At 33.9% G+C, this 12,843-nt stretch overlaps 1 protein-coding gene across 1 annotated transcript in view; it reads left to right on the forward strand.

Annotated features, from left to right (window-relative positions):
- The window catches only part of LOC149784136 (oxysterol-binding protein-related protein 1-like), a 191,990-nt gene that overhangs the window by 100,287 nt on the left and 78,860 nt on the right, over window positions 1-12,843 (forward strand). The window contains exon 17 of the mRNA XM_089932232.1: window positions 5,637-5,712. Coding sequence (XP_089788358.1) covers window positions 5,637-5,712 — 76 coding nt within the window. The remainder of the gene's footprint in view (window positions 1-5,636; window positions 5,713-12,843) is intronic.

Genomic DNA, 12,843 nt, shown 5'->3' on the forward strand with positions numbered 1-12,843 from the left:
CAAATATAAAGCTGAAAGAAAATTTAAGAAAGAGTTGGAATGGTGAATTTCCCTGATTAAAAGTCTGTAATGATCCTCTCTGTTACTCATTGTTCAACATTAGACAAGAAATCTTGAACAACAGTTTGCCCAGTGAAAAACAATCCTGGATCTGAGCTCATGACTGTCAGAAACTAATGTTTGTCAAGATTTCATTATTGACTCTTGTTATTTTCATTTTTGCTCTTGGGATTGTCAGGTCAGGGATCAAATGACTTTTCAGTTTTGAAACATACTGAGAACCCAGTAACTAGTTCTACATGATATATCTGGTCCAAATATCTTGGATGGATCGTGCTTGGGGCATGGAAGGAGCATTTTCATTTGGGGGGTCCACACAAATAAAAGTCGATATTACAGACCGAGGGAGGATCAGATCTTCTTGGTCCATGGGGGCAATCTAGATGCTTTCTAATTATTATTGTACTTTGTGGTTGAGGGGCCCCGAGTGGCCGAGTGGTCTAAAGCGCTCTTCGTTACGGATCACTGCCATCTCACCTCTGTCTGCGGCGGTTCGAGTCTAAGATTCAGCCAATGTGGGCATGTGAGAAAGCTTGCAAGTAGCTTCTCGTGGGTCGGTGGTTCTTTCCGGGGTTTTCCGGGTTCTTCCTCCACCATTAATACTGGCCGCCATGTATAGCCTATCGTGCTGAAAAATGGCGTTAAACCCAACAACAACAACAACAACTTTGTGGTTGATATGTAGATACTGCCTTCTATGCACTTTAACTATCAGACCTCATTTCGTCTATGCATTGTCTGCTTCAGTCCATGGAAAAGTTCACTGCTTTCACTACAGTTAATGTATTACGGGATAGGCATGTATTTTGTTAGGTATGCACATGTATGGAGTGGGTAAACATTTAACCAACCATTGCAAAGCATTTATTTATATATACACATTGATGGCACATGTTATGTAAATCAGTTTGTTGATATAGCATCTTGTAATGGCATTTATTAAAACAAGCACGCAGGTGTCCAAATTCATATTACAAGAAATTCACTCACGTGTGTCTGCTTGGGCATTAACATGGAAATGGGAAGATCACAGTAGGACCTGTTCAAATGGACATTAATGATGGCATGCATTGCCCAATTAATTCTCCTTTTTCTGCCAGGAATTTGTGAAAGCAAATAATTGTTTCCCATTATTCAGTGCACTCTTCAGATAATGCATAGAGCTGTGGAAAGAAACAACAGTGATATTCACAAGCACACCATTTCATCTATGCTAAAACAAATAAAATAAAAATTGTAGGGTGCAGCTTAATTTCTCAACTCTGCTGATATTCCATTTGTTTCAATATGCTTTAGATTCAAATTTTTTTCTTAAATGCTTCAAGCATCTGGTGTTATCCAGCATCATACCCAGGTTCACATGAAACCATTGGATGGGATTAAAAATCATGTGATAAGTGTTAAACATAGAAACACATAAGTGGAACCAGCAACGGCTGCTGAAAAAATTGTCACTACTCACATATCACAGTGAGTGTGCAGATAGAACTTATAAAATGGCTTAAATGTTCCAATACCTGCATTCCTGCTCAATCTCATATTTATGTTTTACACAATTTAATATTTTTTTTACATTTACCAATTTTATGGACCAAACCCATCCTAGTAAAATTTTGTAAGCACCATTAAAACATTTTATCCACATGTTTGATTTATTTTTATTTGGACTGTAGTGTTTTTAAAACACAGATCCCATTTTGTTGTTGGTGGTGGAGGTCCAAGAATTAAGCACTCCTAACCATCTTTTAGACAAATATTAAACTTATCCTAGATTTTGCAAACATGAAGCTTTCTGTGTGCTACTTAAATCGACTGTTTGGGATCACTGAGGGAAGACTAAAATGTAGTCCTTAAAAGTCATTGACATTGTATTGCACACTCCTAACCAAATTTTGGGTTTTGTCATCTAGCAAGAATTTTCCTTTCCTTCTTTGAAATCGTGTCACACATTCACGTTAACTTTCATGGCTGGGATGGGGGGGGGACATGTTACATTGAAAAATATCTCATCAAGTTTTCAGCTCTTTCATCTGAATAAGAGCCTTTAAAAAGGAGAGTTGAACACATATTTTTACATTTTATTAGGGTTGAAGTATGTATCTCCTGTTTGCATCAGGCCTCTCACACAGTGTTACTTCTGGACAAAGAAAATTTCAAGTGGTGATAGGTCAGGAGCGTATGTTATGCTAAACAGTAACATAACTGTTGCAACATACACAATTTGTTTCTTCTTTTGTGTGATACAGTGCTATCAGGGGATGATTGGGACAATGTTTATAGCTTAATGCTATAAAACGGATCTTGATTGTTAGCATTCTACATTATTATTAAGTAGAGTTGTTGCCCCTGATTGTCAGTCATTTATTTTCATTTATGCAAAATAGCTACATTTTAATTGACTTTGAACAAAATTTGGTATGCAGCTTGATGGTAAGTAGACATTGGCTGAGTTGTCATCATTCTTTGTTGTTTTGCAGAGTTACTGCCCCTTATTGTCAGGCCCATTCACTTTTGTTGCTGCAAATGACTGATTCCTTATTGGATTTTAAAATAGACTTAGTATGCAGCTTGATAATAAGGAGACGTATATAGTCATTTTGTCATTATTGCTTCCATACAATCTAAGTATGACAGTCAGTATTAGTGTTACAGTACTGTAATACTGTATCACCTTTGGCAGAGTTTTGGCCCCTGATTATCGGATTTATCATTTGCAGAGTTGTGGCCCCTGACTGTTGGACCTACCTGCTTTTGTTTTAACATAATTAATTAACATTATTGAATTGCAGTAAAATTTTATATGTAGGTCAGTATAGATAAAGCTTCATTGGAATTTAATTCCTGTTATTAGCTTCATTTAATGCAGTTATGGCCCCAGAGTGGTGTTGAACCCAAGTTTTGTATACAGGTTTTTATTGATGAACATCGCAGATGTTCCATGGTTATTATTCTGTCATCAGTAGTGACCTTCTATACAAGTTTACTTTCCACACTTACTACTACATACCACCACTGTTATCTACAGAAGCCTTTTGCCGTAAAAAATCTTTAGAAAGATCTGAAGAAAATCATGGGAGCCATTGAAGCCAAGGTGGAAGAGCATAGACTTGTAATCTGAGAGTCACTGGTTAGAGAACTACTGAGGACAGTTTGGCTTGGCTCCCTTGGTGTGTCGTTGGGGGAAGGCATGATGTAGCCATTGTGTTGAAAGTGCCATTAGGAACCAACAAAACAACCAACCTGTAATAAATTTGTTTATTTTCAATTAATTTCTCTGAAAGATTTCTGTCTTGTGTATCTATACAGTGAGATTTCTGTCTCATGTATCTATACAGTGAGATTTCTGTCTCATGTATCTATACAGTGAGGTATAACAGTCACTTTTCATGTGGTGCAGCACAGAAATGTTTACTGTTACATTTTACCTGTAGCTTCTACAGTAAATTTGATGAACATGGTGTTTATTAGACTCTTCATCTCTTCATTTGCATTACTGAAATGGTTGAGAATGTGTAGTTTGAACCAAACTTAGATATCTACATGATTGTTACTAAATCCTTCACATTAGTCAACCCTGTTTATAGATGAAATGATGAAATGCTCAGTTTGAATGACAGATGAGATTGAAAAAATGTAATACTCCATCTGAATGACAGATCTGATTGTGAAGTAATGAAATGCTTAGTTTGAATGACAGATCATATTGTGAAGTAATGCAATACTCAGTCTGAATGACAGATCAGATTGTGTATTAATGAAATGCTTAGTTTGAATGACAGTTCATATTGTGTAGTAATGAAATGCTTAGTTTGAATGACAGTTCATATTGTGAAGTAATGAAATGCTTAGTTTGAATGACAGTTCATATTGTGTAGTAATGAAATGCTTAGTTTGAATGACAGTTCATATTGTGTAGTAATGAAATGCTTAGTTTGATCAGGTTGTGAAGTAATGCAATACTCAGGCTGAATGACAGATCAGATTGTGAAGTAATGAACTGCTTAGTTTGAATGACAGTTCATATTGTGTAGTAATGAAATGCTTAGTTTGATCAGGTTGTGAAGTAATGCAATACTCAGGCTGAATGACAGATCAGATTGTGAAGTAATGAAATGCTTAGTTTGAATGACAGTTCATATTGTGTAGTAATGAAATGCTTAGTTTGAATGACAGTTCATATTGTGAAGTAATGAAATGCTTAGTTTGAATGACAGTTCATATTGTGTAGTAATGAAATGCTTAGTTTGAATGACAGTTCATATTGTGTAGTAATGAAATGCTTAGTTTGAATGACAAATCAGATTGTGAAGTAATGCAGTACTCAGTTTGACAGATCAGATTATGTAGTAATGAAATGCTCAGTTTCAATGTCAGATCAGATTGTGGAGTAATTCATTGCTCATTTTGAATGACAGATCAGATGGTGACATAATAAAGTGCTCAGTTTGACAGATCATATATTAAAGCAATGACGTGCTCAGTTTGAATGGCATATCGGTGCTGTAATAATGAAATTGCACATTTTGATTGACAATATTAATATACATGAAGGTCATGCAGAATTGATAAATAGATATGTAGTTCAACGCTGTTAAATCTTGTGTACAGCCATCGTTCAGGCACTGCCTGGAAAGTATTCATTTAAGCCAAATGGTTTGAATTGAAAAGTTGTGGTTTGAAAAAAAAACAGTCTCAGAATAAAAGAACACAAAGCAATTTACTCTGTACAAAAAGCTTTGAAATAGATGCAGTTACTACTATTTATTCAAAGAAGTAACTTACATGGATTATAAAACTAATTTGTGTGAAAATCGTAGTGGTAATATTTTCTTCAATCTTGAGTGCTTTAGTTCAGGAGTAATTGTGTTTTTATTTATTTACACTACAGACTTGTGTGTGACTTCCTCTGTCTTAAGACTTTATAATTTGGAGAGAATTTGGTTTTAATTGTTAAATCTGTTTGTCAAGGATCCATTTATTTTTGCATTATGAATAGATGCATGGCTTGGTTGCGGTAAGACACTGAAACAGCAGTTTTGATATTTAAATAAATTCTGATATTGACTGTAGTAAGGTACAGTTATTATCCACTTTCACTTGGATTACATACAGATACATTTACCTATAATAATTACTTTGCTTTCTCTTGAATTGTAATGTATGCAAGTCGTAAGGTTTGCTTGATGGTAGGTGATGAAGTTCATACCAATGGTAAGTAAAATTTCATGAAAAGTTTTGTTTCTCAAAGTCTCATTAAACCCAGAATGATTGCGATGAAATATTTAAAAGTTTTTGAAAAATCCCATATATTCTACATTAGTTGCTATATTCATTTGACAGTTTAGAATATTATTGCTTCAGGTCTAAAGTTTAGTACCGATGTACAGGACGAGGTCTTGCCCACATAAGCGTTATGGTCAACAATGTTTAAGCTTTGTTTTACAAATGTCAGATACAGGGGTTATTCTGCAGGAGTATGGATAGATGCAGGTGTGACATAAGTTCCTGAAGCATAAATCTTTAATGAAAGAAAAATATAACTTTTTAAAAAATTGTCCACCATTTTTCCTTTACAGAACGAAGCTTCCCGTCCCAATGTTTGACAGAAACAATTTTAGCTTCTGGAGTATCCTGAAACAATGTATAGGCAAGGTAAGTTTATTGGAATACATTGGGGTATACTGCATTTGGGTTTGAGACACAGGAGTATAATACAGCACATAGGAGTCTGATATACAGGAATGTAATACATAGGAATCTGTTACACAGGAGTATAGTGTAGTACATAGTAGTTTGATACACAGGATTATAATACATGCAAATCTGTTACATAGGAGTATTATGCATTGGAGTCTGATACACAGGAGTATATAAACGAGTTTGATGCACAAGAGTGTAGTAGGAATTTGATAGGACTCTAATACATAGGAGTTTGTTACACAGGAGTATAATACATTGGAGTTTTATACACAAGGGTATAGTGCATTGGAATTTGATACACAGGAGTATAATACATAGAAGTTTGATACTCAAGAGTATAATGCATAGGAGTTTGATACACAAGAATATAGTGCATTGGAATTTGATACACAAGAGTATAATATATAAGAATTTGATACACAGGAGTATAATACATAGGAGTTTGATACTTAAGAGTATAACGCATAGGAGTTTGATACACAAGAATATAGGGGGTTTCACGGTTAGTATCTCCCCTTGAAAACATCAGAGGGCATCTGGGTGCACCTCACTTCCAGATAGTTCAATCAATTAAGATGGCAGATGTTGATTCAGAAAATGTGACAGAACGCTCACATTCTGCAAGCAGGGTCGATATCTTACTATCTTAAAAAGAAATTAATTCAATATTTGATCAATTGTTTTTACATCATTTCTTTTTTCTCTCACTAACTTGCGTTGCTCCCAGCTTTCAAATAAATATTCTCTGCCCACTGAACTTAGACACAAAGACACAGTGATCACATTCAAGAGTGCTCTCAAAAACTCACTTATTTCGACTTCAGGAACAAACTTAAAGACCTAATAATGTTTCCTACCTTCAATATTCTCAGCATGTTTTTATGTTTCATGGTGTTTGTGTTTGTAATCATATTATTATATATGTTTTTATCTTATAGGTGTTGTCTAATGTTGTAAAGTGCTTAGAGCTTCTAAAGATTAGGCACAAAACAATGTCCTTATTATTATTATTATATTATTATTTTTATTATTATTATTATTAATAATATTTCAGAACTTCATTATCTTTCCATTACTACTTTATTCTCTAATTTGTATTTGAGTGTGCGAAAGTATATCGCTGCGAAAAAAGTTCATGCAATTTATCTTGCTTGAATCACAGCTTCAATCATAACAGTTAATGGAGGTTGAACAACCACGAGAAACAAATTCTAACTTCTGAAGGTTCTTTTATTATTGATTTAGACTGTTGCTTTTCTATTAATGTTAATTATATTTTTCAAGAAATAACTTGAGTTTTTTCAACATGTACAAATGTCAACCAGGCTTGAACAGACAGGCGCACGTACGAGTCTCCTTGATGATTATTTTAATTTTATTTCGTTAAACAGTTGGAAATTTTAGAGTATACGATTTGGACAAATATCTATGTTATATACCTTATGCATGTATAGGACATTTGTGGCTCTCACCTATCTGTCTGTCTGTTATGTCTGTCTCGTTTCATCTGGTGCATGGGTATGTATGTATGTATATCCTAGAATGAATGTGCATTCGCATACGTATATTACATAAAGATACTTTAGGTTATGTATATGAAATTATGGATAATGAATCTTTAGTATCAGGTATGGACAGTGTATTTAATTTAATTATTTGATATCATTTTAGTATGGAAAGTAAATATTATTTAATTATCTGATATAATGTAAGTATGAACACGGAATCTAATTATCTGATTGAATGTCTATAATTATTCTCCTAGTATGAACAAAAGATGTTTGATATATAATTGATTCAATGGTTTAACCATAATGATCTGTAGTACAGCTATGATTCCTTCCTTTGCTGACTTTATGTTTTGCTAACCAAGTGTAGAACGGTGAACTATCCAGAACTGAATTTTTTTCTGGGCGTGCGCATTGGAGCTAAGGGAGGTAATTTTAGGCGCTACGATCGGTAACTCCGTTGCAACTGTGAAACCCCCTATAGTGCATAGGAATTTGATACACAGGAGTAATATATAAGAATTTGATACACATGTCAGTATAATATATAAGAATTTGATACACAGGAGTATAATGCACAGGAGATTGATACCACTCAGAGTGTAAGTGCATAAGAGTTCAATACACAAGCATATATACATGAGTTTGATACACAAGAGTATAATACATAAGAGTTTGATACACAAGAGTATAATACATAAGAGTTTGATACACAAGAGTATAATACATAGAGTTATGATGATGATGTGCCACTACCAGAACAAAGATTTTGCACCTTTTGAGGGATCGCAGTTTATTTAGTAAATTATATTTATTATGCTTTTATCTTCAAGGGTTTGGATGAGTCTAGTTATAAGCAAGATTATTGCATATTAATTAACTCATTAACCCTGGAGGGTTTTGACGTTTTTGCCAGAAATGCAAGTAGGATATACATTTTGGGAGCTATTTCTGAACACATCTGAATACATCAACACCTGAGGTTTCCCATTAGCCTAATGCCTAGTTGTGATAGAAACATCATTTTTCATTTTATTATTTTGCTCGCACATGAGAAGAAGAGTAAAAGTTAGAGTTCTTTTTTTTGTTGCTTAAAGGCCCCATCATTTTCGTGTTGAGACCACTTTTTATTCTAAATGCCCACCATATCCTACTTTTTGCAAAGGTTCACCTGTTTATGTGCAGTTCACACTGGTCTGTCTTAGATCTGAGGTCAAAAAGTCTAAAATCCTGACACAAAATCAAATTGCGACCACGGGCAAAATTTGGGTGAAAAAAACGGGTCCAAAAAATTAGGTTTTTCCTTCTGTATTTTGTAGTACAACTAGAACATCCAGATTATTTGGTATCATTGTAGAGCTACATCTAACTTACTATAATACCACCCACTTTAGTGTATCATACATGACCTTGACGCTACAGAGCGTGGCAGTAGGCTACCACCTCCTGCCACAGGGTCAACGAGTTAAGGGATCTTGTATCTAATTGGCTGGGTTGTTACTAGTTCTGTAAGACATATTTTGGATCTGACTTTGATCAAACTTTGAATGTGCACTTATATGATAAAAATCTCGTACAAGTTATGTAATGTGCAGAATCCACACACAAATGATGTGACCTTTAACGCATTTGGCTGAACATTTTATCTTTCTTAAGAATATATCCGATCTAGTTTTGATCAGACTTGGTAAATAGGCTTGAATCATCAAGATGATTAATTACTACAGTTATAAACTACTACAACTATAACCAAGATTCTTACATGTTAATTTTGCATCTAATTGATTGAGCTTATCAACACTGTATCCATTATGAGCAGAATATTAATAATTATGCCTTTATGTTGAGAAATTAGTTTATGTTAGGATAGAGCACAATAGGTAGGTAATATCACCATGATATAAGTTTGTGAAATAATTTACATAGGTTATGTTATTACAATATAACATAATCCTTAACAGTTTGTGCATTTTGCTAGTTGCAATTCTGAAATTTGTAGCTAAAAAAATGAAGTTTATTGCTCGAGATATTTTGTATTAAAACAAAGCAAAACAAAATATGAAATACGCTATTTTTCCAGGATGAAAATATTATGACCTTCAAAATGCTGGCAGTACTAAAAATATAAAAGATTCAAAACCCTGAAGCCGGGTCAGTGAAATGGGCTACTGTTAAAGTATATAAACCAGGTGAGCAGTAAGGCCTGGCATGGTCTTCTTGAATCAGTTACATTTGACTCATGTAGTTACAATTTTATTGCACATTTTAAGTCTCTGTTGTAGCCATACTTCCAAAGTTTAGTGGCCATTTCCAATTTACTTTGACAAGCACTAAAATTTTGCTCGAGATAGAAATTGAAAGCAAAAATGGAGTGTGAAGTGATTATTTAAATATGACAAATGAGTGACTTTTTAATTAAGTCTAATTAAAGAAGATGAGAGTTGTTGTGCTATCCCTGGTATTAGGATTGATGTCCATATATAAAAGGATGTATGTTTTGTATATTTGTATGCACACTGTATAGGTACTATTATACATGGAATCGTACAACTGTGTGAGATCATGCATTGTCATGGCATAGTAAATCCACATCACAAGATTAGGTCACTGTGACCCATATTCACACTTCATTTGTGTTGGTTAAATTTTGCATTAAGTTTATTTATCAATGCTTGTTCATCATAGAATGATCAAACCAGAGGATTGTACTCATCTCTATTACTTCCACACTCTTATTAGAAAGGAAGGTCACTGTGACATACTTTTCATATTTTACTAATTTGCTATTGCATAGGTTAGATGTTTGTGTTTGGCTTATGATCACATATATTGTTTATTTTGACATACGATTGTACCTTGAATCAGATGATTGGATGTCACATGATGAATACTGAACCCATATCGTAAAAGAAGGTTGCTGTTTTGACCTCCAAGCACTGTTCATGCTTTTTTGATGAGCCTTGGTGATTTTATGCATCTCTGTTAGTGACACAAATGAAGAAAGACTGTGATCATCATTTTGCTGGCTTAAGTTCATTTTAGTTTTATCTCCTAACCATATCCAGAGATCAGTTTAAATGCTCACATACTTGCAAAATACAACTAATCTTGGTCAGTACAAGCTCAGTTTTCAAGTTTTTTCAAGTTCTTGTGAATGTTGAGTTTTACCGACTGTATATTACATCATCAAACTCTTTATCTCAGTATTGCACATACAGTCACACCCTCCAGATTGGGGGGGGGGCACATGGCATTTTTGAGGCACTAAAGAAAACAGTAATAAATAATGAACAAACAGTGCTAATTAATTGAGATAAACTTACATACTTCAACAGTTTGTCTGCACTGCACTATCATTACATTACAGTATTAGACACTTACATTATTGAATAAAAAGTTTTGCCATGTGCTTAACTAACGCATTAAAACATTATTATGTTTGACTGTGAGTAGTTAATTGTACCATGGAAGTTTCTGTTCTCAATCTTGCTCTCCTCTAACTGTTATGTAGACTCATTATATATCGGCATTTATTATAATGAATACCCATGTACTGGTATTCTGAATTTTCTTTTCAAAGTGAAAAATCATTGAATTACAAATTGTGTATTTGAATAAATTTAGTCTCTTTTGTCATGACTTTAGTCTCAACTCAAAATATATTAAATTTTCCATGCTTGGGATGACCTTAACCTTAAAAATAATACGTTACACTAATGGCCATGAAACACTTTACATTGCAACTTGGCTGTCTATCACAAACCTCGAATCTTCACCTGATAGCTTGCTTTAAAATAGATATAAATTGCCATCTTAGGTTTTTATCACCTTTTATGACTCTCGATTGCTAGTGCCAATATACCAGAATGGACATTCACTAATAAAATGTTGCAGACATATATTAATTTTTGTTGTTGATAGAATGCACCCAGAGGGTCAAGATTTGTGAGACTAGGACATAAATTGTGGGAAATCATGCTTCAGTATGCAAAACTGTTACCTAACTTAAGAAAAATAATGTAGGCATGCATAATTTAGGAACGTAAAAACAAAATCTAGTTTTGTCATAGTCTGATAAATCAGCCGCCAAACCTGTAATAGTATGAGGTTGTTGTTAATCCCGTAATTGAGACGAGTTATTGAGGTAAAGTATACTTTGTGGCGAGAGAATGGAATGGACTAGAGGACAACCATTATGTTTAAAGGAAATGCATGCATGTGAATCCCTTTTGCACCCAAACAATTGTTCAGTAGTATTGGAAATATTTATGAAAAATTATTTTTCTGTACACGGAATCTGTTTCTGTCACCCCTATAATGTACTGCTGTGCTAGTACATGTATTTGTTTGTAGAACGACTGTTTGTGGATATTTCTATCACATACATTAGTTCATGTATCTTTCTTACCCCAAAGAAATAAAATGGGTTATTCCTAATATATTTTTGTTCTATCTGGAGAGGCTGATATTTTTATCAACTTTTCAGGGTACAAAAATATGTACTCAGACATATTCGTATGTGGTCACGATTAGTTTGCCATGTAGCATTCCAAAATATTTTTCACAGAAAAATTGACCACACTTATTTTCAAAATGTAAATTTCATTGTACAAAGAAGATTCAGTAGTTGTGATTTATAGTTGTGGTTTACAAAAGTCATCTACGGGGAAAAAAACGATATTTTCAGCTAGGTCTGTTCATGCCGATTTCTAATACCGGTATAAAAAAAAATATTGGGCTAAAGTGTAGCTGATGATTTTTGTCAGTGTGTTTTAAACCTTTGAAATAAATGTGTAAATAATTTTTTGGGTTTGGAATCAAATTACCGATTTTCAACAAAAAGCAGGCATCAGTTATAATCAAAGAGATAATCATTCAGCTGTTCATATATTTCATCAAATTCAAAATGAACCAAGTTCCAGGACCATTCATGTGTTAAAAATATCAACATTGTTTTCTGTGGATGTGAATGATTGTCTGTCTCGTAATTAATCAAAATGGAAATAATACATGTGATAGTAAATAAAAAAGCAATCATTTAGTTTTTAAAAAAAGGGAAAATAAAAATTACATCTATTCTTCCAAAGGTATGTTAAAAAGTTTTAAAATGAAATGCATTGTAGCCCAAGCCTTTGCATGACTGTTTTCTTAATGGTGAAAGTAATGTAATTTTTGAAGACTTGCAATATACTTCTGCAGCCAAAAGTTTAGAACACTGTTTAATATATTGCCGACATTGTTTTAGGTATGCCTATACTGTGTGTCTTATCGACACAGTTGTGATTGGATTCAGATAGATTCCTGTAAACAGTTCTGATGATTTTGTGGGTGATTTTGTTGTTGTTATTTTTTGTTTAACGCCATTTCTCAGTGCAAGATGGGTTATACATGGCAGCCAGCACAACTGACAGAGGAAGATGCCGGGAAAACCCTGGTAAGAACCGCTGACCCAGGGAAAGCTACTGGCAGCTTTCTCGCATACCCAAATTGGCCTAGCCTGAGACTGGAAATTTCATGGGTGAACTAGATTTCTTTAAGAGAGTTTTGATGATTTCACAGTAAAATATATTTCTTT

This window comes from Sinohyriopsis cumingii, chromosome 14 (genome assembly GCF_028554795.1).
Source record: "Sinohyriopsis cumingii isolate HCF-2022 chromosome 14, ASM2855479v2, whole genome shotgun sequence".
Classification (NCBI taxonomy): Eukaryota; Metazoa; Mollusca; class Bivalvia; order Unionida; family Unionidae; genus Sinohyriopsis; species Sinohyriopsis cumingii.